Source organism: Eriocheir sinensis, chromosome 21 (genome assembly GCF_024679095.1).
Source record: "Eriocheir sinensis breed Jianghai 21 chromosome 21, ASM2467909v1, whole genome shotgun sequence".
NCBI lineage: Eukaryota > Metazoa > Arthropoda > Malacostraca > Decapoda > Varunidae > Eriocheir > Eriocheir sinensis.
Genome location: NC_066529.1, coordinates 5,383,989 through 5,410,322, shown reverse-complemented (window position 1 = coordinate 5,410,322; position 26,334 = coordinate 5,383,989). Strand labels below are relative to the sequence as shown.

Here is a 26,334-nt window from a genome sequence, read left to right as displayed (position 1 = left end):
AAGTTAGTTTCGGAAAGTTGGCCCACACATATATATATATATATATATATATATATATATATATATATATATATATATATATATATATATATATATATATATATTTATATATACATATATATTTATATATATATATATATATATATATATATATATATATATATATATATATATATATATATATATATATATATATATAAATAGATTTTTATATATATATATATATATATATATATATATTTTAGCTTCCCTTTGGTGTCTACGTCTGTACATTTCTTCCATGTAATTTAAGTTCAGTATGTCTGAAAAGATGTCTTTTTTTATTATTATTATTTGTCCGCCCTACTCCCTGGTGCGTGTCCTCACCTGGAATGATCTCATCTCATAACATTATGAATCTCGAGTATTCTTTTGTCGTGCTGCCAAACGAGCTTCTGGGAATATTTACGTATGTTATTATCAACGTATTTTTTTTTCCCCTTTTTACGTTGCCTGATTGAATTAAGTCTGCGTCCTCTGCCGCCAGCGAGTAGACTTCTGGGAACATTTTTTTTTATTCTGTTCATCTTTATTATTGTTAGCCTTAGCGTGGTGACGGGAATCTCGAGGCCGTCTGGGCTGCCTCGTCGTCTGCCCCGCTTATCTTATTCCTCTTTATTTATTGTGCTCCATCTCATCTCTTCTCTTATTATCTCAAACATTTTTTCCTCATGCTAAATAAGCTCCTCGGATTTTTTTTTTTTTGGGGGGGGCAACTAAAATGTTAATGTATATATTTTTTTACATTCACTTTTAACATTTTATCGATCATTTAATCTAAGTATTTTTTTTGTCTAACCAGATGTTTCTTTTGTTGTTGTTGTTGTTGTTGTTGTTGTTGTTGTTGTTGTTGTTGTTGTTATTGTTGTTGTTGTTCTTCTCCTTCTTCTTTTTCTTCTTCTTTTCTTCTTCATTTTTTTTTCTTCTTTCTCTTCTTCTGCTTCTCTTCCTTCTTCCTTTTCTTCTTCTTATTTCATCTTCTTCTTCTTCTTCTTCTTGTACCACTTTTTCTTCTACTTTTTCGGCTTGTAATTATTATTAATAATACTATTACTGTCATCATTACTATCAACGACATTATGATTATCATAATTATATTATTATTATTATTATTATTATTATTATTATTATTATTATTATTATTATTATTATTATTATTATTATTATTATTATTATTATTATTATTATTATTATTATTATTATTATTATTATTATTATTATTATTATTATTATTATTATTATTATTATTATTATTATTTGAGCATGATTCCATTTCCCTTTCTACGCTTCAGTCTTAAATGAGTCTAATCGTTTCTTGAGCACAACCAAATAAGCTTTTGGGAATTTTTTCATTCCACTCTGCTTAGTCTGTTTATTTTTTTCCCTTTCCTTGTTCTATTTAGCTCATCTGTGTTACATACGACCTTTCCCTTCGTCCGCCTTCCTCCTCGCAGCACAATTTCCCCATCCCATCATTGCTTGAGTCCCTCCCCCAGAATTCCTTCTAGCTAACCAAATAAGCTTCATGCAGTCATTGTTTTTATCGCCTATTTAGTTCACTCTCGCTTATTTGCTGCATTCTCTTCTCCCTTCACCTTTCCCTCGCACGAACCGCCTCATATTTTTCCTCTCCTCACACTGCCACCTCCTTAATCTTTTCCTCTCGCACATCCCTCGCTCACTTCCTCTCCTGCACTTCTTATCTCTTTCTTATATTCATCCTTTCTCACCCTTTTTCCTTCCTCACGCCTGTTCTCTTTCTTACCTCCTCTTTTTTTTTTCCTCCCTGTCTCACTTTCCTCTCGTACTCCATCATGTTTTCCAGCCATCGTGCCGGGCCAACAAACTTCCTTCATTAATCTTGTTTTCTTGCACTTCCTCGACTTCATTTACCATCGCGAATTCCCACCCTGCCCGACGCGCTCTATACCCGGGAGGACTTGAGCCACTTCCGCAAAGGTCAATGAGGGACTTTTTACCCTGCCTGCGTGGATGGAAGGAAGAATGGGCTCTTTTTCTGCGAGTTAGCTCCAACTTGGCGGCGCGGGAGCTCCCTCGTAACGTCTGTAGTGCCGGAATGCCTGTACGTGCGGAGAGGCGAGACACGAGGTGGGAGGGAAAGGGAAGGGTGTCTGTTTCTCTTTGGTAATGTTTCTTTGTGTTTTAGTATAGCATGTGTGTTTCCTTGAATATGTTTCCATGTTTTTTGTTTTTTTCCGTTTCTCTTTTGTCTCGTCTGTTTTTGGTAACCTGCGTTTGAGTTCGAGTTTATTTGGAAGTGCTGTGTGTGTGTGTGTGTGTGTGTGTGTGTGTGTGTGTGTGTGTGTGTGTGTGTGTGTGTGTGTGTGTGTGTGTGTGTCTGTCTGTCTGTCTGTCTGTCTCTCTCTCTCTCTCTCTCTCTCTCTCTCTCTCTCTCTCTCTCTCTCTCTCTCTCTCTCTCTCTCTCTCTCTCTCTCTCTCTCTCTCTCTCTCTCTCTCTCTCTCTCTCTCTCTCTCTCTCTCAGTTAAATATCAATTCTAAAATAGAGTTTACACGAGCAATAATTTTCCCTCAGTTATTGGCATCAGGTATTTGCCCCCCGCCGCTTATTAAGGTACGGGGCGTTTCTTGCTGCGAATACTTTTACTTTCTTCCCCGGTTATACTTCTTGCGCCTCACCTGCCGGCGTGTCCGTCCGTCAGCTCGTCAGCCAGGTGTAGCGGTTCGATAATAATAATAATTTCGTTGTACTACAGTAAGTATATTTGTATAGGTATAGATTTATTGTACTAAGGCTTAAAATTCCCACTCTCTTTCGTCTTTTTTTTTTTTTTTCATTTCTGCCTGGTATTTTATATTTCCTGTTTTCTTGTACCAACTTTTACTTTTTCTTTTAAACTTTCTCTTTTTTGCTCTCATATATTGCCTTGAATTATGCATTTGTCTCATTTTGTTTGATTTTCTTACTATTTGCGTTTGCACCTGTAATTTCTCTCTCTCTCTCTCTCTCTCTCTCTCTCTCTCTCTCTCTCTCTCTCTCTCTCTCTCTCTCTCTCTCTCTCTCTCTCTCTCTCTCTCTCTCTCTCTCTCTCTCTCTCTCTCTCTCTCTCTCTCTCTCTCCCCTCCTCCCCCCCCTCCTTGATAATTATGCCTTTGGAAAATCCGTGACTTGATTAACGCTCCTACTTTTTTATCCTTTTTTTTCTGTTCCCACCTTTCTCCTCTTTTCCGCCATCCCCTCACGTACACACACACACACACACACACACACACACACACACACACACACACGCACACACAAACACACAGACACACTAACACAATCTTCGCTCAGGATAATCTCAAATTTGATTACTAATGTTTTTTTGGTGATTTCTTTTGTTGGTCTTTATTGGAGCAACGTATTTTGGGATTTTTTATTTATGTTGTTTATTATTTTCTTTTCTCCTTGTTTTTTTGTCCGAACGATCGTATGGAAAGAGGACAGGCAAGTCGTTAGGTTAATTATTTATGTCAGCGCGTCCCCGTCCTGTTGTTATTCTGGAAGGTATTGTGAGACTTGTGCAACGGAGCTTAGAAGGGAAACTTTAGAGGCAAAAAAATAGCGGAAAAAAGGCACTTTGTCAGAGCAACTTCACCGTGACATAAAACTTAAGCTGCTTTGCTGCATAACTCTTACTGCCAAAGTCACTAGTTCATGCACCTCGTCCTTCCTCTCCTCCTCCTCTTCGTCCTCGTCCTCCTCCTCCCTCTCCTCGTCGTCCTCCTCCTCCTCCTCTTCGTCCTGTTTCCCCTCCTCCTTCTCCTCCTCCTCCTCCTCCTCTTCCTCCTTCTACTACTACTACTACTACTACTACTACTACTACTACTACTACTACTACTACTACTACTACTACTACTTCAATAATTACTGCTGCTATTCCTCCTCCTCCTCCTTCTCATAATTTTCCTATACTCCAATTCCCTTCTTCTTTTAATACTTACCCTCTCCTCCTCCCACACCACCGCCACCCCCTCATCCCGGTTGCTCTGCTCCGGTTTTTCGGGTGCTTGACTCGCTCACAAAGGTCGCGGCCTTAAAACTCAAATTAAATGGCACAACAAACGCAGGCGGGTAACCAGGGCGGCTCTGGGGCACTTATCTAACAACTGAACTCATGTAACTTGAAACTGGAACGCTTGGTCAATAGTCATATGGCTCGGTTTGGGTTTTAGTAGGTCTGTTTTTTCTCTCATTTATTTTTTCCTTTCAGTTCTCGAAATTGTTGCATGTCAGGGTTCAAGGTTCGTGTGTGAGGCCTGTAGGTGTTGCATGATCGTAAGCAGGTTAGGTCGGACCAGTATAGGCCTGACTTTTGTCCTATGAGCGGTTGGGTGCTTGGAAGGCCTCTGGTTGACCCTGACGCGGCTTTAGAAAGGGATGAAAGGACTGGATTGAAAGGACTGACTGGACGGGTGGGTGTTGGGGTTTGTGGGTGGGAAGGAGCCTCTAAGTGGTGCGTTATGGGGCTAAAGGCGTCTGTTTGAAGGGGACATTTGAAACGTTATTTAGACGCTTTATTATATGAGTGATGGCACGTAGACTAGAGTAAAAGGATGATGGCCCAAGAATGGTGGTGGATGGCGTTTATTGTACTTGTGGTGTTGATAGATTTACCAGCGCCATAATGGAGAGGAAATAAATAGTGCGTTAAAGGGGTAATAGAGGAGGTAAAGGAGGGTGTCAGTGTGATATGGGCATGGCTGAGGGTTCCTTGTGGGTGTTAAAATCGATCACACTCACAGGTTGGAGGTGTTGGAAAGAAGCTTCTGAAGGGTGTTGGTTGGTGATTCTTGTGGGTGTTAAAATCGATCACACTCACAGGTAGGAGGTGTTGGAAAGAAGCTTCTGAAGGGTGTTGGTTGGTGATTCTTGTGGGTGTTAAGATCGATCACACTCACAGGTTGGAGGTGTTGGAAAGAAGCTTCTGAAGGGTGTTGGTTGGTGATTCTTGTGGGTGTTAAAATCGATCACACTCACAGGTTGGAGGTGTTGGAAAGAAGCTTCTGAAGGGTGTTGGTTGGTGATTCTTGTGGGTGTTAAGATCGATCACACTCACAGGTTGGAGGTGTTGGAAAGAAGCTTCTGAAGGGTGTTGGTTGGTGATTCTTGTGGGTGTTAAGATCGATCACACTCACAGGTGTTGGAAAGGAGTTGCTGAAGGGTGTTGGTGTGATATGGGCGTGGCTTAGTGGTTCTTGTGGGTGTTAAGATCGCTTACACTCACAGGTAGGAGGTGTTGGAAAGGAGCTGATGAATGGTGTTAGTGTGGCGTGGGCGTGGCCGAGGGCTGCTTGCATGCTAAGATGGATCACGGTTATCGTTTATACATGCAAAGTAGTTTATTTTCGCGCGTTTTTTTTGCTTGCAGTTGGTGGAGGCGGCCGCCATTAGAGAAAGGTTTGTGGTTTGTTTATTTATTCATTTATTCGTGTGCTTATCCCTGACATATGGTTAATTTATTTATATTTTTTTATTTATTTATTTTCTCTTATGATACAATGAAATCCAAACAAAAGGCGATAATGTTCTTTTTAATGTCTTTTTTTATATTTTCCTCTTTCGTTGTATAATTGGAAACATCAAGCATCCTTTGCCTCTTGTTTCCTTTGTATCCTTTTCCTTCATCCCTCCGTCACCGCCTCCATCTCCATATCGTTTTGTACCTTCAAACTTTTTTTATTTTTTTATTCTAGAGGCAAAATTTCCACTCTTCAGGAACCTTTACTTGTCCCTTTTTCTCTCCAGTTTGTTCGCACCGTTCAAAAAAATACTGATGAAATATAGAATCAATGAAATGTTCATTATAATATTATATAAAGAAGGTTGATTTTCGTTCATAAACTCCATTTTCCAGACTAGTAATTTTTCTTGTCTGGGGACAGTACTGATTGGAATGGTGCTTGAGTACCTTAGTGAAATTGAATAAAGTAACGAAATTAAAATATTGTTGAAAGCAGACTTTTTTCCATCCCTTATTTGGACAGTATTTGATTGCCTCTGCTCCATTTTTCTCTCTCCCTTGATACGAGTACTAATTGGAATGGTGCGTACGAAGTGGTGGATGAAGATAACTAAACATAGCAACCCCTTACGTATAGATGGCGCTGCTTTGGATCACACGCGCACAATTCAATACAGTGACGGACTGATTCTCTTACTCTGTTGACATGATCGAAATAGCGGTTGACATGCACTGAATTGCCTCGTACTTACGCATCCCTCCACACATTTCACTTCCATTTTTTTCTTGCGTCATACAGTTACTAGCAGAGAAAGTTGATGTTTTGGAAGTCGCCATTAACCATCAGTAGAAATTTATTGACAATTCTTACGGATCGGAGATTGGTATCCTGATATTGCTGGAACTGATCTCAAAGGCATAATTTTACGATGTGGGCCTTGTGAATATAAACACTTGCAATTATTTCGTATATTTCTCTCTTATTTATGTAGAAATAACAAACACGAGAGTATCAGTACCCCTCCAGAACTAAGTTAGATAGTCCCACTCATCGTCTTCCTTTATTCTTCATACAGGAGCAGCATTTTCCTAGGCATGTTTACTTTTATTCAGTGGTCGGTGTGTCTCCTTTGCCGTAAAAAAGAAAAATGTCACGGCTGTTGTCTTATCTCTTGTCAAGCCTTTAGTCTGCTCCTTGTGTCTTAAAAATAAAAAGTGAGTCACGCATAACCCCACCAGCGGGACTTCGTGGCATTTCTCAAGCGTCCGCCTCAGTGACTCACTTGGTGACCTATGTGCCGCGCCACGCCCCCGATGTGGTGGCCAAGCCGTGCCGTGGGAAGGTGCGGCTGCCCGGCTTTTTTTGCTGTGGCCTGCGTAAAAATGACAACATTTTTTTTTTATCGGAGAAATGAAGAAATGTCACCTTGAATAGAACAAATGGGTCGAGAGGAACTTGATCTTGCTTTGTGTAATTGATAGGATATGTAATTATTTAGGCACCACGAGCCACACAGTTATTAGATAGGTATTAAAGGTAGTGGAATCCTCTGAGATACAAAAAAAAAAGATGTTAACATTTAGGATCCAAGAAGACAATCACATGGTAATTACATTCATATTTAAAATAGTGAACGCTTTTGAGATGCACTTAGGTGGATATGTAGCTATTGAGAAGTAAAAGAAGAATGAATGGTAGTGAAAACGTGAAATGCATTTAAAAGCATTTATGATAAAGCCTTAGTATCATGTAAGACAATTCCATGGCTATTAGAAGCATGTTAAAGGAATTGAAAGCCTTGACATGTATTGAGAAGGATAATTTTTGTAGTTATTAAGTAACCTAATTTTTTTTAACTTGAAACATTAAAGATTGTGACTGCGTTCGAGGTGGTTTGGAAGAGCTTATTTGTAATTACTACAGACCCGCCAAAAATAGTAAGATTGTCATATGATTATTTTAGATACGGTCAAAGAAGTGAAAGTTTTTGAGGGGAAGTCGGAAAGTCCCGGGAGCCGGACACGGACATACCAACCCTTGCACAATGCCACACTGGGCGGGGCTTTCACCGGCCGGCAGGAGGCAAATTGGTGTTGACGACAGAAAGCATTCAGGAAATTTGAAATACGACATAAACGTTTGAATACTGTAAAAAAAAAAGCCCGTTTTGCGTACCTTTATTCCGATAGTGTTTTATATAGTTGACTGAGTTTTACTTCCCATACTCTTTTTTTTTTTATGAGTACAAAATTAAATGACGCAAGGAAGCTGTGTCAACCGGTTCACGCGTTTCGAGGCACAGACGCTGAATTCCACTATTTACCGACCTCGTCTTTAGGAAATTAGAGCTGCATGTGTCGCCTAGGAAGCCTTTTGGCATCGCCATCATTATCATCAGCTTGTATATTTCACTGAAGGACGTAAATCCCTCCCAAACGTTTCCGTTCATTTTTGTTTCGTGTCTCTAGTTTCAGTTTTTTATACAGGCGTTTCGTACACATATATACACTTTCTTTTCAGAGCAGGTTACTTAACGGGCCTCCTTGGCTTTCCTTATATCAGTTAATTTCCATTCCATCACTTGTTCCTTAAATGCTGTGAGTTATTCCCCAGCTCGTTACTTTTTGTTCATTTGCTTATCCACTCTTGTATATAAATATTCTGAGCTTCTTTATTTCTTAATTTCTATTTTTTTCGTTTTTTTTTATTTATTTATTTATTTTTTTTTTTTTTTACGTTCTGCTTATGGTGCCGGTAGTCTTTCTTGGTGGGACCTGATGGTCAGCCCCAGCCTGTTATTGCGTAGCCAAGTGTTTATAGTGGCGCCATCTTGCTTTGCTCATGCAGTTCCCCACAGCTCATCTTTGATCCTTTTTTTAGAGAGGGAATCTCGTATCAGATGCTTTCATTAAAATACATTTTTTATAAAAAAAAAATCATAGATTCCTCCATTTCCTCTCATATTGCATGAGGTGATTTCACCGCCAAAAATAGTGGATCGAGTGGAAAAAAGGAAGGGATGACGAACGAGGACAAAATCGTTGTTTGTCCGATACTTTTGTCAATATTTAGCTCGTCCCGCTGTGGAAATTGTGCTGCGCCAACCCCGCCCGCTCCCTCCCCTACCACCCCTGCCTGGCTCGTCTGTTTGTCGTTTTATTTATACGTGGCGTGAGTGCTGCCATAGCCGTGGTGATTGACCGGCACCGCCACGCGTGAGCACCGGACCCGTCACCTGTCAGGGGTTTATTGGCGTGGGAGGTGTTGAGGCGGCGCTTGATGAGAGAGAGAGAGAGAGAGTTATCTTTTGCATATTTAGTGGTTTTATTATATTTTTTTATGTTTATGCATGGAGAGGCTGAAGTGTTACAAGTTGTGCTTCGCTAGATGCCCGCTGTTAATGTTGTTATTTTGAAGAAGAAGAGGAGGAGGAGAAATATAACTCTGACACATTTTGGTTACAGTGCCCCTAAAATACCTATTCTCTTTCTTGGGGTGGAATTTTAAAGGGAGTTAATGAATATTTTTATCTTGCTTTCCAATTTCCAAGCAAGGAAAACTAAAGGGAGAGAAAAGAAGAAAGGAAAAGGGAAACACTACTTAAATATTGATAAATATAATACTGTTTTGTTATCTCGATACAACGTATTATCTTACTGTGAATATAGACTGAAAGTGAGATATTGGTTTCCTTTTCCTAACTTCAGTAAACAAATTATCTCATTAACGTGTATTTTGCAGGCATTGTTTATAATTATTACTCTAACCCTTTTTCTCTCTTGTTTGTAAGAACTTGAAGTATTTGGTTATTTTCCTTCCACCTTCAATAGACAACCTTTATCATTAATACGTGCATGCAGACATTACGTGGCATTACTTTCCATGATTTCTCTTTCCTACTGTTTGTTTTGAGAATAGTCAATCATGTTTGTCCAGTACTCGTATACAGGTGACAGGCTGCAGGTCGGTCATTTCCCATGCGGTCTCGATCCGGTCATCTGCAGGACACATCATGGACTCTCTGTACCTCACCATCATCACCGTCATTGTCACCACCACCACCACCTTCATCACCATCATCATCATTATCATCATCATCCATCTTGCTCCGGAATATTATCTAACATCATCTCTCCATCCGGTTATCTGTCTACTCTGACTTCTGCGATTAATAAGTTGCCATTCTCTTTTTTGCCTCACCCCAAGAACATGCCTCACCATGAAACTTTATTTTTGTTGATTTTTCATCCTTTGTGCCGCGTTATGGTGGTGGTGGTGGAGATGGCGGTGGATGTGACAGTGTACTTCTATTAGTTTTTATTATCACTGTCGCTCACAGTTGCATCCACCTCACCTGTTTTACTTTTACCGTCCGTCCTAGTGCTCAACGTTCGCCCGACGCCTCGCAAAACGGCAGGTTTTTCATGTCTTTTAGATGAACCTGCTTTACATTTACCGGCCGTAGCCTTGAAATCTGGTTCACCTCCTTCACTTCTCCGATCTCCCTGCGTGGGGTGAACTATATCGGTCGAGCAGGGGTCGGTCCTGCTGCCTGAAGAGGCGTCTAGAAGGGTAGTGAGGTAATAGCGAGCCGGAGGAGAGCTGTTGCAAGTTTCCATCTCAGCAGAATGTGGCTTGTCGCTCAAGCTGCCACACGCCGGAACTTGTGTGGCAGGCGAGGGGCGGCGCCTTTTGGGTTTGGGTTCAGGTGACGGAGAAACGCTGAGGCTATCACGTGACTGATCTCTAGCCTTAATTTTAGTGTGACTAGCGTTGGCTTCGTGTTTATTACGTATATGCATTGGTTGGCGGCACACCTGATTATCCCCTGCATCATTGTTAGATGATTTTCGTCTTTTCTTGAGCTGTTCTGTATGCTGGAAAACCTCAGGACTATCACCAAGTGTAACCATGATAGGCACAGCCCGAAAAAGAGTTCCTTCTGTCACGTCTTTTTCGCTCAGTGAGTTACTTCGAGAGTCCGTCCCGTCGCCACTTGAGCCGTGATGGGAAATATAGTCCTGGACCAGTGTTTTGCCCGGCTTGGGGGTGTCCCCGCTGGAGGAGGAGGAGGAGGAGTAGTGGAGGTCTGGCCGCGTCCTTCTGTCTGTGGGGCTGACTGGTCTTTTGATGTGTCTGAATTTCAAGGAGAACACAGACAGGCTAAAGTCGTTCTCCACTGCGTCGTCACATAACACCTCGAGGCTGACCTCTCTGTTGTCACTCTGCCCCGAGAGAGGATCACCGTCAGATAAAAAATTGAAGTCCGTGGCGTCATCTCTCTTTCTTGATAGTGTTGAATTTGTAACTGCCCCCTTACGGCCTTCAGGCAAAGCTTCCTGAAAATCTGAATAGTCTGCTGTGATGTTTTTCATCTTTGCATCTTTCTCTACTATGCTCAAACGCCTTCTTGGGGCGGCGCCAAGGCTGTCGTGGTCGCTGGAATCGCTGGTGTCTGAGTTGTTGCCGTTGACGCGACGCACGTCTACAAGCGACATGAGGGAGGCGAGAGAGTCCGAGGACGAGTGAGAGTCGAGGGAGTGTGGCGGAGCGTGGCTCTTCCTTGGCACTCTACTGTTGTTCACGTCGGCATCAAAGTCAAGCGATTGTTCAGATTTATCGTCAAATCTCCTGTGCTGGCCGCCACCCTCACCCGGTGCTTGTAGAGTCCCCTCAGCGCCCTCACTGTCCAGCTCTGTCCAGTATGGGCTGCGGCCGTACCTCGTGTAGCACGACTTGAAGACATCACCGCCGTGCGCCAGCCCCACCACCTCGGCCTCGTCCACCACGTCTGGCAGGGTTGTGCCTGAAGTCTCGGGCAGAAGCAGTGTCAAAGCAGCCGCGAGGAGGCAACTCCCTGCAGAGACGAGCCAGGGCACGGAGGGGTACGTCATCTTAGCCTGTCGAGTAAGACATGAGTAGTGGAGTGCTGTAAGGGGGAGGCGGAGAGTTGAACTGGAAAGGTTAGAACTAGTCTAAAAATATCATTATGTAAATCCAATGACAACATGTGGATAAAGGATTAAATGAGGCAAACTAGTATGGTATGTTGTAGGGCGAGCAATGCCAGGCAAATCTAGAGTGGAAAGGAGGAAAGAGGATTACGAGTGTGTCCTGGAGTGAAAGTTACCAGAGAAAGCGAGAAGAGAAAGCAGAGAAGGTCTCTCTTAGCCATACCGTAAAACAGGTCAAATAAAATCCTCCCTACCACAGAAGTCATCAGGGAGACGAGGATCTCCCCAAGGGCGGCGTGGGCGGCACATAGACCCACTGCTGAGGCACGGGCGGTAGTGGGTGTCACCTCCACTACCAGCACGCCCACGCCCACCCTCACGCAGCCCACCACCAGCACGCCCACAAATCGCAGCGCCGTGGCCAGGGCAGTCACGTCCATCCACGCCTCTGGGGAAGGACGAGGATCAGAAAGTTTGGACACTGCGAGTTCTTTTCTCTCAACGCCAGGCAGAAGAAGTTCGAGAATAGCGTTTGAAGGAGTTAGGGGAGAGGCTGGTAGGTGGATGGATAAAGACAGGGATATCTAATTTTTATATAAAGATAGCCACACTTGATGGGGGGGGGGGGGGAGAGACTATTGGATGGATGGATAAGGTGACTGAAATATAAATAAAAAGTCCCATGAAAGGAAGAAAACTGAGGCTGACGGATGGTTGGATGAAGAGATAGAGAGGATGACCGAAGAGTTAACAAAAAGCCGCAAAAGGAGAGAGTTAGGGAGAGGGATGGATAGATGGGTGGAGGCGTGTAATAAGCGGGTGACCAAGACCTTTAAACACTGTCAATTATGAGTCAAGTCCGGTGATAGAGGAAACAAGGTCTGGACGTAGGAGAAACGCAGACGAATAACCATGACCACCATACTTATCCCCCCACTCCCACCCTCAACCCCCCGCTCCCATTGTTATGTTCCAACCCTGAGAAAGGAAACTTGAAAACGGCCTCTTGCTCCGTCTTGTGAAACGGCAGAAACAAAAAAGGAAATAGAGATTACAAAAAATAAAAGATCTCGTTTAGCCTCCTCTGTGCTGTAAGATCAAAAGACACCACCATCACCGCTACCCCTACCATACCCTGCATTGCCCTGGCCTGCCCTAATCCCCCGTCCCCCCTCACCACCACCACCACCTCAATACCACCGCGTCATCACACACCTCACTACCCGACTTCTGAGGATCCCCGACAATGGGTGAAAGTTAAGCGTGAACGTTGCAATAAAGATACTAACAAGAGACATTTTAATAAGGGAGAAATCTGCCCAAGAGTGTGTCCCTGGCGGAGACAAAGACGTGGGTCGGCAGCGAGCTCCCCGGCGTATACCTGTTGGAGTCAAGAAAGAGGAAGTTGGCTCTTTACCCTCCTCCTCCTCCTCCTCCTCCTCCTCCTCCTCCCCCAACTGACCCCTCGAGGCACTGCGATAACTTGTGATGGCTTAAGGATGTGTGTGTGGGAAGGGGGGGTCAGTATGAGGTTTGTGGAGTGCATAATACCGGTAATAGTTTGAGTGGTTTAAAAGCACAGCAAGGTTAATAGCGGTAGTGAGTATGTTGATGGTGGTGGCTGCAGTAGCAAGGTATAAGTAGTAATAGTAGTAACTGTAGTAGAAATAATAAAGACAAAAAATAATAATGATAATAATAATAATAATGAAAGATTTTGACCCAGCACGGCACTAACGGTAATGAACCAACTCAGGGTTTTTCTGTTTTGACCGGTTACTTTTCTGCCCCTTTTTCTTTTTTTTTTCCTATTTTTCTCGTACTCATCCAGTTTGTTCCCGATTTTTTTTTCTGGATTTCTTTTTTTTTATGTCATTATTGCCTTTTATATTTTTTGTTTCAACCTGTTTGTTATCAGAGAGAGAGAGAGAGAGAGAGAGAGAGAGAGAGAGAGAGAGAGAGAGAGAGAGAGAGAGAGAGAGAGAGAGAGAGAGAGAGAAATGAAAAATAAACTTACGCAGTACCTATATTATATCGACAGTATAGATTAATCTGTTACGCAAAGGAAATTCGCCGCCATTTTTTATACTAGACATTTGTGTTTATTAAGAATTTCCGTCATTTCTAATTACGTACATGTATTTTTACTCTAACTGACAGTGCAGGTGATGTTTTCTAATTAAGAGTATTGCCGACAGGTGTGCTTCAATTTACTGTTTTGTTCAGGTTCTGTCATCTCTTCTAACCTGGTATGGTATTCCCGTTCTGTGAGGTCATGTTTTCTGTCAGTATAGTAGCATAGCAGAATATAGTATTATAGCCAGTAATGTTTTTCCTTCCGTTAGGTGATGCTTTGTAAATAAAAGTACTTCCCCGGCGTATACCTTTTGGAGTCAAGCAAGAGGAAGTTGGCTCTTTACCTTCCTCCTCTTCCTCTGTTCCACTTCATCATGTCTTCCACCGCACAGTGTTTCCGCCGTCTTGTCTCCATTTCAGACAGCAGCAGTGTTCTTGATGTTACACGTGGAAGCAGAAGAAACACAGAACGTAACCACCATAATCTCTACAGAACACTCCTTGACTCCTCCTTAAGACTTGAAACTGATAAGATTATGATTTTTTCCTTTTTCACATTTTCTCGTACGTAAGAAACACCTAATGCAGCCTCCATAATCTCTCTACAGAATTCTCCTTGACTTTTCCTTAAGAAAATAGAGGCGGTTTGCAGGGTATTCGGAGGCAGCAGTAGAGCAAAGCGTTGTAGTATAGATGAAGTAAAAAGAAGAGAAGAGGATGAAGAATAAATAAAGTTCGGAAAAGAGAAGCAGAAACACAAAATAATGAGCAGAAGCCTCAAAACGTTAAACTGCTAAGATTAAGATTTTTTCCTTTTTCATATTTTATCGTACTTTCCCTCCACAATTCGCTCGGACTCCTACATAGTTTCCTCCCACGTGCTCCTTCCCCATTCGAAAAAAAAATGTCATGGTAGTACTCTAAATATTAAAGAAAATGTTTATTATTTCCACACATCACTCGTCACGGCTTCCACTTTAATCTCCGTTCACTCTTTCCAGCGTGAAAATCCAGGAAAAGAGGAAATATATGTAACCGTGTTTTCTCCCTATTTCTTTATCATCCTTTCGACGTCCGTTCCTCCTCACATTATATAAAGAAACACACTACTCTTATTTTTCCTCAATCTCACTTGCTCTCCCGTGCTCCCTCTCCTCATCATAAAAAAACAAATGAGAACATGAATAATCGTAATCTAATCATGATATTCTCCCAATTTTCACAGGTATCCTCAAGTGACTGCCTGTGTGTTGTTATCATCTCTCTTTTCTAACTCCTCATATTGCAATCTCCAAGATAAAAATGATGGAAAGATGTCACCACCCCGTTTTTTTTCCTCTATACTCCACAGGCCGCTCACGTGTCACGCCCTTCGCCTCACCGTCCACGAGCCGCCTGACGCACGTGACGGCAAGGGCGAGGGCGGCGGCGAGAAGCAGCGTCACCACGAGGAAGGCGCGGCGGTACAGCAGGTTGGTGAGCACGGCCGACAGCACCACCGCCCCCGCCTCCACCCCCGCCCACAGCGCCGCCCCCAGGTGACCAGGGCCCCCGAGAACGCTTAGCCGCTTCCTCAGGCCTCTCCCCTCCTCGTCCTTCTCCGCCATCGTCTCCAGCAGCTCTCTTCGGAATGTGCCGCCTGCCAGGGACACGGCCAGCCTGTAGAAGGGATAAGGTGAGAGAGAGAGAGAGAGAGAGAGAGAGAGAGAGAGAGAGAGGGAGAGGGAGAGGAGAGGAGAGGAGAGGGAGAGAAAGTCGCATAATCCTATGATGATGGGCTAATTGCATCACACAGCAGGAAGCTCAACTTATCAGAGGCATCGTAAGTTGTGGCCTCATTAAACTTGATCCCGTCCAACACCTGTCATGTTCTTGTTGTTGGCTGCGGCGGGCGGTGAAGAAAGCGAAGGGAGAATAGCAAGGGAGTGGGGGTAAGAGGAAAGGAAGGAGAGAGAGAAGGAGGTGAAAGGGAGAGGTAAGGAGGGAGTAAGGGAAGTGAAGGGTGAGGGAGGGATACTGTTATGTGTGATTGAAGGGGGGAAGGTGGGAATGAGGGGAAGAATGAGAAGGTAGAGAATGAGTGAAAGGAGGAGGAGGTAATAATTGAGTGAGGGATGAGTGAGGGAATTGTTCATGCATCTTCCTTGATAAATAAAGACTGCGGGGAGAGATAAGAGGGGAAAAAGGTGGGTAGGGGAGGTAAAGATAGTAAGTAATGAGTGAGAGGTCTGAGAGGAAAAGAGAGGAAGTCGAAGGGCGGGGGGGGGGTTAAGAGATAAGCTGAGGAGGGGTCGAGTGAGTAGGAAACAGAAGAAGCATGGAGGCAAAGTGGGTGAGGGGAAATGAGGATGAAATTGAGGGAGAAGTAAATTGTGGAGTAAATGGTGATTCAGAGAGGCGAAGGAAAGTTATGGGTAGAATGAGTGAGGGGTCGAAAGAAGCATGAAGGCAAAGTGGGTGAGGGGAAATGAGGATGAAATTGAGGGATAAGTAAATTGTGGAGTAAATGGTGATTCAGAGAGGCGAAGGAAAGTTATGGGGAAAATGAGTGATAGATGGGGGGGGGGAGGGGAGGGGGAGGTGACGGTCAGAAGCAATCAAGCCGAGCCAAGCTGCATCGTCAACTAGCCCAAGCTCTCATAAATAGGCTCAAGGAAAAGAACAGCAAGAAAACACTCAAATACCAACCTGTTTTTACGAGCCAGTTCAGTTTGAGGGCAGTACCGAGACTTAGCCAGTTAGTTTTTCCGCAGCCGATGACTTGTATACGGCCGAAGAAAGGGAAAAAAATGAGCATTGGTCTTTTGCTGTGAGTCTGGAGGCGTCCATTCGGTTGGTGGAGTGAGTGGCGGCAGGAGCGAGTGAAAGGAGAAGCGTGTAGGTTACTGGAGCAGAGCCGAGCAACCGGGGGTGGGAGAATAGGGAGGAGGTGAAGGTGTCACTGGGGACAGAGGAAAGGGGTGGTGTGGCTGGGGTATGGCCGCGGACAGGAGGGAGGATTGGGGTGGCGCAGATGTGGCTGAGTAGGAGAAGATTGAGATGTGACTGGGATGGATGGATGGATGGGTGGAAAGAGGAAGGGAGCAATGAAAGTTGAGAATGAGGGAGATGCAGAAGGGCGCAGGTATGGAAAGTAGTAATTGAAGAAGAGAAAAGGAAGGATTGCATAGACGGATAGAAGATGAGTGAGGGAGGGAGGGAGGGAAAGTATGCTAGTGGAAGGAGAGGGGCTGGGCATTGGGGGCAGGAGGCGGATCTACCAAAGAAACATGCAACCGGTGTGTTTTTGTCAGCTTCTTTGCCGGCGTAGTTTTGCTTTCCGAAAGTGGGACTCCCGGTGGTTTCATTTTATATTTTGTCTCCTTAAGAAAAACATTAGTGCTTTTTTTCCACGCCAGTTATTTAGGCAAAAGCGTTAGAGAGTGGGAAATTCCTTGACACGTAAGAAGTAGTGATTCCTCGGTATATAAGAACATTAAGTGCATTGATAACCAACATAATCACCGGAGACTGCAATCAAGAACGCTCACTCCAAACATCCATGCACGGAGGAGACACAAGGAGACGCCTTACCACATGAACACAGTTACTAGAACGTGTCTGCGTAGCCTCGGGGTGCGGAAGAGGGTGGCGAGGCTCTCCCAGGGCAGGTCAATGTAGACGTGAGCCGCGAGGTGGTCCATCTGAGCGTGGGCGGTGGGGGGGAGGCTGAGCAGGTTGTGACGCGCCAGCTGGGCCGCCACCTGTCTCGCCCGCCGCGTCTTGCCTCTCGTCAGCAGCCACCTCAGGGACTCCGGCACCATCCTGGGGGCGAGGTGAGTGTGGGAGTGTGTGGGAGGAGCACGGAGCAATGACAGGGGACGTTGGGTTCCGAAATCGTGTAGGAGGAGAGGATATGCAAAGTTAGGGTGTTGATAGAGTGATGATTGAGGAATGAGTGAATGTGTTAGAATAGCAAGACCGGTGTGAGAGGAAAGGACACGTGAGGCTGTTAACTTGGAAATAGTAGGGATGAGGGTTAAGGGAAAAATTACTTCCGTGAATAATATCCTGCTCTCAGTAATGGTTAACGAGGAATGTTCGGTACCTAAACCGGTGAAGAAGAGAATATGTAAGAGTAGTTTAGGGATGAGCAAGGCTAGGTCGGAAAGCGTTAACGTGCGTGAGGTCAAACTCTGAATATTTTGCATCCTCCGTGTATTAAGGCAGCTCTGGTATACGGATGTGAGGGGAAATGTTAAGTTTAAAAGGAAGATGAATAAGTTCAATGATAATAGTGACAAAGTGTTTAGGATATAGCGAAGTTTAAGGGCAGGTCTAAGAGACAGTCGGTGGGCATGACTCACCAGTAGTAGAGGATGGACATGAGCAGCGGCAGGGCGGTGGTCAGCTGCAGGCCGCGCCAGTGCTGCACCGTGAGCGCCGCCGCGGCCCCCAGCGCCACGCCGAGGGGCCGCGTCATGCCGCCGGCCACCAGCGCGCGGCACCGCCACCTCGGAGGGAACAACTCCCCCAGCAGCGTCCAGCTGGTCACGTAAATTCCCTGGACGAGGAAATGAAAGTCGTTAGTGTCTGGGCGACTTTTGGCAGCTTGCGGGCAGCCATGCGCCGGTTGGGGTGCCTGAGGCGGCTCTGCTTCCTTGATTAAACCATTCTACGCTGCGCCGCCGCTTTTGATCCCTTTGTTGGCCCGCTGAAAGAAGCCACTAAGCCCAACTCTCATATTTTTTGTCTTTGAACATTGTACGGAGCAGAAACCTAAACATCCTTTCTCTTCCCATTTTTAACGCGTGTGATGTGGTTATGTAATAGTCGTCTGGTCTCTTCGCTGTCTCATAACCCCCACTCACCCTCCTCCTCCTCTTTTCCCACCCTCCTGCTCCGCCTTCATCTCCATATTATTATTCTCCTTCTACATTTCCTCAATCCTCTCTTCCCCCTCCTCCTCTGTAACGCTGTTATGGTCCAAGAGGCAAAGTAACCCGCCACGCTAGTGTCTCTCTTCCTCCAACTTATTTCCCCTCCCTTTCTCATTATTTGTTTTCCCGCTCTTTCTCCCCTTCGTACTCCTTTTTCACTTCTTCCCATTCGTACTGTTCCTGCTCTCTCATCCCTTCCGTCTCCTTCACTTTTATTCTCATTTTCCTCCTTCACTTTCTGTTCGTCCTTTGTATTTTCAAGTTTCCCCTCCAATGTTTCCATCTTCTCCTTCTCATCCTCTTACTCACCGTTTTTACCTTTCTCCTCCCTTACCACATGGTCCCTCAGCTATTTCTGCTATATATGCTTCGTTTCCTTCTTTTCCTCCTCCTATCTGTACCTCCTCTCCCTAACGACACAAGACCGGCCGCCGCAGTGCCCACAAACTCCCTCGGTTGTCAGATGTTTGCATAGCTCAGACAAAAACCTTTCCTCGCAGCTCTGGATTCTTATCGATAGTATAAACACATCAGCTGGAAAACTGCGAGGGAATAATATAAATGAGGTAATAAGAGAGAGAGAGAGAGAGAGAGAGAGAAAATAATGTAGCATAGTATAAAGATTAGATAAGACATCCTTAAGCAACTATGTTATGCAAAACTTTGTACCAATGAAGACGCTAATTGGGTCGTTTCATCAATTAGAAAATAGGCAAATATGGAAATCAGCACGAGGCGAGTCGACCAACGTGCACAGGTTTTGCCTCATAATCTAACTCCATCCCTGAGTGTATGTAAACTTTCCTGAAGGGATCTACCGTATTGGCACTCACCATTTATCTCCCAAATCTGTTTCATGCCCTCATCACTCCATCGGCGAACCATATCTGGCTTATGTCTTTATTCACTATTTACTTGTGTTCACCATCTGTTCGCAAGAGGAAGCGATGCAGAAGAAACCCGGAAGGAGTACTGCATGCATTAGGTCGCCCAGAGACCTTAACATCAAGGCCTCCTGCTTCACCCAACCTGTTCGCCGGTTCTTATACACATGCGGCCTTTCCAAACCTGTGAGGAACCTGCGTCAGTACGTGCGGCCTAGCTCAATGAAGGATCCAGTCTGTCGTGTGCTCACCTGCACGAAGACGGCCTGCAGGAAGCGGAGGCCCAGGAAGACAATCAGTCGCCTGACGAAGTGAAGGGCGAGTCCGGTGACGCTGACGGAGGCCACGCTCACCACCAGCAGGTTCCTTCGACCGAACCTGCTTGTGGGGGGTTAGAGTTCACGGGTTAATAGGGAAGTAATCAGTGTTTTGTAATCATCACTTTAACTTCATATGGCTTAGGCTCCGGTTAGGGTATCAGTTTATTAGATTAAGATCACTCCCCAGTTCAGCATAGTTTGATCTGTACGTAGTTGCTTATGCTGAGAACTCCATTAAATATAACCACAGGCATAGTTTAGGAAGCCTCATTGAAGTCAACTAACAGTACACATCAGTTGACAGTTATATTATTCCGTTTATTACATTAAAAAGCCCGGAGCCCAGCATACCTTCACGCACTAAGAAACCGACCCGTGGGAATAAGTTGATTACATTTGCATACACGGGCGAGGATTGGACGCGGAATAAGAAACGTCATATCCAGCAGGAAAATTAAGTGAATCGTACAAAAACGCAAAGAGTTGCCATTGTGAAGACTTTATTCCGCATTTAAATCTGAACCTTCATTCGAGATAGGCCTTTTTTTCTTCTCGTTAATAAAAGGTGTATGTCTCCTTTCCCTAACCTTATTATCTCCACCCTTCTACACTCCATCACTTCCTTCATCTCCCTCCCTTTATCTCCCCACAGCTTCCCTTTTATCTCCACCTTAGTGCACCCCACCCCTTCCTTCATCTCCCTTCCCTTCATCTCCACACAACTCCTCCTTATCTCCACCCTCCTACACCTATTTTTTTTTCTCGTTCATGTCAGTAAAAGTGTAAGTGAAAACCGGTGCCCCTCATGCTTCACACAGTCTCATTATCGTAGCCTGCGTTTCATTATTTTTTTGTCCCTGCGTCGTTCATGCATGCACTAAGTCTTGCACCTCATGCCTCACACGTCACTATTCTCGTACCGGGCTCCAAATCATTTCGTGTTTTTTCGTCCTCGAGTCATTCATGTACTATATATCATTCTGTGTTACCTGTCTTACTTGAATTGTCTGTTTACGGGGGCGTTTAACTCAGATACTTATTCCCAATGCCTCACGTAACACTACCTGATTTAAATACCTAGCGTTTAGATATTTTTTTTTTCAGTCATTCAATTTTCATGCACAAATTATCGGTTCATGTCACCTGGTCTTAATTTTTGTTTCCGTAGTGTCATTCAGTTGTTCACGCACTAATTTGCTTTCATACCGCGTTACCTGTCTCACCTATCTTACCTGTCCGCCAAGAAGCCAAAGAAGAGTCCGCCAATCACGAGGCCGATCAGGTATGACGTCACGACCCATTCCTTGATCCACGTTCTGTCACACACGAGGTCCCACTGCGGGAGGAAGGAGAGGAAGTGGTGACGGGGGTGGTGGTGATGTGTGGTGGTGGTTATTGTATGTAGTGTGTGTGTGTGTGTGTGTGTGTGTGTGTGTGTGTGTGTGTTTGAGTGACACACACACACACACACACACACACGTTATAATGGAGGTCACGTCGCCACACCTGCATCGGTCTCATTACCCAGAAATGTCACTGGTTCGACTGTTTCCTCGAGTCCAACTCCCCAAAACTACTACTTTTACATCGCAATAGACTCGGTTGGTGTCAGAGACCTGAGTGGACCCTTGAAAAGCCGGTTTTTACGCACATTCCTCGGTTCCTGAGTATGACCAACCTAGACCGAGCAAAACGCCCTTGATGATGTAACTCCGGGATGGATGGCGGGGCTGGGTGGGTCGGCGTGCATAGGTGTGCGGCGCCCTGGCCCTCCCCTCCTCCTCATTATTCTTTGTGTTTGTCTTTTCTACTTTTTACGTTTCCCGCTTCGGTCTGGTCTCTGGGTCTTTTTCCATCAGGCTCTTTACTCGAGATCATCTTCAGAGCAATTTCCGCATCATATTTTTGTTTTTTCCCTTTTTCATTTCATTTCCATTGGCAGTACCTTCTCTCCCACACACTCCTGTTTTATCTTTTTTGTCTACGTATTTATTCTGTGCCAATGAGACAGAGCAAAAGGCCATTCAGAATTCTTGGGAAATTATCTCGGATGTGCTTCTCCTTTATAAGACGACGTAAAGAAATCCCGAAACACAGCAGTCTGATAAAAGTTCAGTTAGTTAGGGAGGGAGCGGCAGGGCATGACGGTACCGCTTAGACCGATTTATCTCTACTAATGCATCCTTGAAATATGTTATTAGCGATGTCATGTTGAAAGAGTCTGAGTGAAAGAGTTCCGCCAATGTTTGAGGAGATTATGCTTCTAATGCACCATAAAGGACAACTTTCTAAGCGTTGATCTATCACGTACTCGCATTTTCTCCTGGTGGAAAAAATAGTTTAAAGGCACAAGGTGATGCTTTTGTTAAAGATAAGTAGATGAAGAAAAAAAAAAAACTTTTCCTCGTAAGAAAAAACATCGAATCTTCGTCAAGGTCACCTCGTTTCAAAAGTGTCACATTCCGGAAACTGAAAGTCAGGGCCGAGAGGGGTGAGGGAGGAGGGTGGCGTGGGGGGAGGGATCTTGCACTGACACCCGGCATCACTATTTGGTGTTGCTACTAGATTTGACCAAGGCGGGAGGGAGGAGGGTGGCAAGGGGGGGTAGGGGGGGATGTTGCACTGACACCCGGCATTTCTATTGGGCGTTGCCACGAAATTATAGGCCTCACCGAAATGTTGTGAGCGGATTTGCGTAAAGCACTTGATTGGCACATGGCTGGCGACCTCAGGGATAGTGCGTCAAGTCAAGTAGTGTGCTTCATGTATTGCCTCGCGGTGACAAGGCAACAACGGCGCCCTGCGGCAGTTCTGCGTCGGGCGTTGATTGGGTGGCGATAGTGGGCGTGATCATGGTTCGTTGGGGCTGTCAGGGCTTTGATATGGATGTTTGGTAGAGAAAACTAAAATTTGTTTGTAAAAAATCTCATTGCTGGAAATATATCTTTGCTCGAAAAAATATCATTACTGCAACTGAATCGATTAAAAAGTAATTACTATCACTATTATGTTTCATAGAAGAAAAAAAAAACTCATTACTGCTAATTCCAGTTTAGTGACTCTGAAAAGTGACGGAATGAAATCTCTCTAACCTTGCCAAGGTGAGCCAGGCTCGGCCATCCTCAGAGTCTGGTGGTCAGGGAGAAAAAATGTCCAGCGTGACTCTGGCTAATTATGTTACGAACTTCTGAACTTTGGTGACAAAAAAGGGTTACTAAGGTGAGCTAGGTATGAAGGGCATGCTCGGAGTCTGGTGGAGGATGAGATGAAATAGTTTAGATGTCTAGATTCTGGCCAATATTACAAACTTCTGAACCTCATTCAGCAGGTGAGGAGGCTAATATAATATACAAGTTTCCGAAAGGCAGTGACATAAATATCTTCACAGAGCCAAAGGATAAAAGAAGGTATTTCATCACGCACTCGCCGTTTGTGAAGTATCTCTCGGGCCCCTTCTTCGTAAATGCTCCCCGCTTATCGTTCACATGGACAACTGTATAAAATAGGTTCCAGGGCCTCAAAAGCATTCCCTCTCCTCATTTCCGCGGTCAGCTTTAAGAAATAGCTTTTTTGGCAAGAAAATATTTATCATCCTGTACATGATTTGCGTGTAAAATAAGCCCTGGAACGCAATACCCTTACCTCTCTTCCCTCACTTCGTTGTCGGTGCGTAATAGTCTCAAACATTCCAAATAACTTCCCTCAGTTTCAAGCGATCACACAGGTAAAACTTTTTTTTTTTGTGCCCGTAAAGATTCCTGCTCATCCCTCTTTTGGCCATTTATGTAAAACAGGTTCTATTGACCTGTAAAAAAATCTCTCTTCGCCTTTAGCTGAACGTTTGTGAATAATAAGTTACGGAGAGCTGATTTCTTCTAAGTATGGGTCGGGGGTCTGATCGCGATAGATTACTCACTGATTTGGTCATTACTTCAAAAATACAGACAATTATATACGAAACAGCAGGAGACAGCTTTCCTATAGTAATGTGGAAAGGCTTCGAAATGGGTCGCGAGGGAAATACAAAATAAAACCGGGCCGCTGTAAGAAAACTGAAGAACTCTGCTTTAGAGTCTTCCCCTTTACCAAACTTCATCTCTCATCCTTCACCTCATGCGTCGGTCTGTGCGCGTTGACGGCCTTGCGAAACCGTCAGCAGAGTTTCCAAACGCGTGGTAATCCTGCGGGAAGGTCAGGGCTGCGCGGCGAATACTCGATAACCCTAAACTCTAATGGCTAGATTTTCCCCGCCTGACGAGAGAGGCCGCAGCTGTTGTTGTCACGCAAAACATCCGCTGATAGCCCTCGCTCTGCTCATTCTCGGCTATTGACAGGAGAACGGCGGAGGTGAAGTGCGCTCGTTTGTGCCCCGCTGCTGGTATGTGGTTTGGGTGAGGTTGAAATGGGTTGAAATCATAGAGGATGGGATGCAGTGAAGTGGGGTTGGGTGTGGGCTGATTAAGGTAGGGTTGGGTTGGAATTGAAGAATAGTGGGATGGGATGGAATGCGTTGGGAGAAGCTCTAGGTTACGGTATGAAGTAGAAGTAGATTATGTTGTGATATAGGGTGGGTTGAAAGAGGGCGTGGTAAGGGTTGCATGGGGTACAGTCGGTTAGGATACGGGCTGGCTTATGGTAGGGTAGATTTAAGAGTGAGTAGAGTGGGTTATAGGAGATGTGGGGTGAGTTAAGAAGAGTCGGAAAGGAGTCGATTGGGGCGGCTATATTAAGATCAACAGTGACAAGCTTCCCCGGGCTACACAAGTACAGGACGTGATACTAGATCGGGGTGGTTTCGCGTGATGGCATGTCTGTGTGTGTGTGTGTGTGTGTGTGTGTGTGTGTGTGTGTGTGTGTGTGTACTCCCGACCGCCTGAGTTCGCCGCTGGCTCCAGGTGATGCATGGTTGTCAGGTGATCACAGTAAGACATGCGGCGATTTCCAGTTTAAGCGAGTCTGTCATGAAAGAAAAAAAAGTGTGTGTGTGTGTGTGTGTGTGTGTGTGTGTGTGTGTGTGTGTGTGTGTGTGTGTGTGTGTGTGTGTGTGTTTAGTATTTCCCTTATATATGTCTCTTCTGCAGATAATAATTATATCCATTTACTTTGTGGAAATTAAACTTTTGATCCTTGTATTCGTGCCTATTCAAATATTACTCTATTACGCTTGACCATTAACTATTTATAATGTATTTTTATTTTACTGATGGCTGTACATTACCTACTATGATGAACAAACTAACTACCTATTCATCTCTCTTTGTGTGTTTATGCCTTCGAACGATTGCGTGTTGCTTGCAAGTTTATATGCCCAGGTGCTTCTGTCTTATCTTATTTGGCACGTGGATGACAGCTCGCTCGCTTCCCTGCCAGCTTACCTCACAGCGCAATAGTAATCATACGGTTTTCAGCAAAGCATAGCGTGCCACAGGGCTCTCCACGCTGCGTCCCGCCCTGCCCTGCCCCACCCTCCAGCGCCTCACCAAACCAAGCAATCCCCGAGACAGCTATGACCTCCCCCTCCATGCGTCCACACCCTCTCCTTCCTCCCAGCGCTACCTTCCTTCCACGCAACCCCATCTCCCTTCCACTCTTCCCCACCTCCCTACTACCCATTCCCACCTCACACCATCCTCTCCCACCTCTCTACCACCCTGTCTTACCTCCCTGCGACCACCCTCACCTCCCTATCGCCCTTCCTACTCCACCTCCTACCATCCATCCTCACTTACCTACCACCCATTCCCACCTCACACCACCCTTCCCCACCTCTCTACCACCCAGTCTCACCTCCCTGCGCCCACCCTCACCTCCCTACCACCTTGTCACCCACACCCACTTCCGTGGTCCCTTCCACTTACCTGTATCCACCTCCATCCTCTCATTCCGCCCCACACACCACTCAGCTCTCCTCCGTGCACCCAACCTCACTTTCCCTCTCTCGCAATGACCCTTCTCTCCCCCCCTGCTATGGATCAACCGGCGCCACCCTCAGGTCTCGAACCGCGTGGACCAGATGCAACGTGGTGAGGTGTCCGCCGGTTCTGTTGCAAATGAAGCTCCTTAAGTTTGCCTGAGTAGTGTTTTTTTTTTTTTGCTTTGTGTGTGTGTGTGTGTGTGTGTGTGTGTGTGTGTGTGTGTGTGTGTGTGTGTGTGTGTGTGAAATAGCCGCAGGGTGGAATGTTTAGGAGAAAGTGGTGGACGCCTTGCCGGTTTTGGAGGAGACATGGTAGTGACCTCGATCTTTCCCTCCTCCTCATTCTCTCTCTCTCTCTCTCTCTCTCTCTCTCTCTCTCTCTCTCTCTCTCTCTCTCTCTCTCTCTCTCTCTCTCTCTCTCTCTCTCTCTATCTATCTATCTGTTTATCTATATATCTATCTATCTATCAATAGTAAACAAATACATTCAGACTGCACCAATTTTTTCTTCACCCGCGTTGAAATGCGAGAATGGAATAAGCTTCCCCCTTCAGTAGTCCAGTGCAATACGACTGACTTATTTAAAATCAAGTTCGGCCGGCACTGCCTTCACCTTAATATTTACTAATGTAGAAATGAAAAGTCTTGGTGGCATTTGATTTAACATAATATCACTTAGGTTTAAGAACAGACCACCTTGTCTCGGCGATAGGGTCTGTGTGGTCTGAATATCTATGGGGTTC

The 26,334-nt window shown here is 44.8% G+C and overlaps 1 protein-coding gene across 1 annotated transcript; it reads right to left on the bottom strand.

Annotated features, from left to right (window-relative positions):
* Positions 1 to 9,164: 9,164 nt before the first annotated feature.
* On the bottom strand, positions 9,165 to 25,599 carry LOC127001561 (uncharacterized). Its single transcript, XM_050866209.1, has 8 exons — positions 25,536 to 25,599; positions 20,910 to 21,013; positions 19,609 to 19,735; positions 17,901 to 18,097; positions 17,128 to 17,358; positions 14,936 to 15,213; positions 11,733 to 11,926; positions 9,165 to 11,424 (listed from the first exon to the last, which is right to left on the bottom strand). The coding sequence occupies exons 1-8, from the start codon at positions 25,557 to 25,559 to the stop codon at positions 9,835 to 9,837; spliced, it is 2,745 nt and encodes a 914-aa protein (XP_050722166.1). The 5' UTR covers positions 25,560 to 25,599; the 3' UTR covers positions 9,165 to 9,834.
* Between the last annotated feature and the right edge of the window lie 735 nt (positions 25,600 to 26,334).

Bases quoted from the DNA above. Each gene is read 5' to 3' on its own strand.
- LOC127001561 (XM_050866209.1), bottom strand. From the start codon at position 25,559: ATGAGAGGATGGAGGTGGATACAG. The intron at 15,214-17,127 runs GTAAGGCGTCTC...TCCCTTCTACAG, and splicing joins CTAGTAACTGTGTTCATGTG to GCTGGCCGTGTCCCTGGCAG. The intron at 11,425-11,732 runs GTAGGGAGGATT...CTTACTCGACAG, and splicing joins TCTCCCTGATGACTTCTGTG to GCTAAGATGACGTACCCCTC.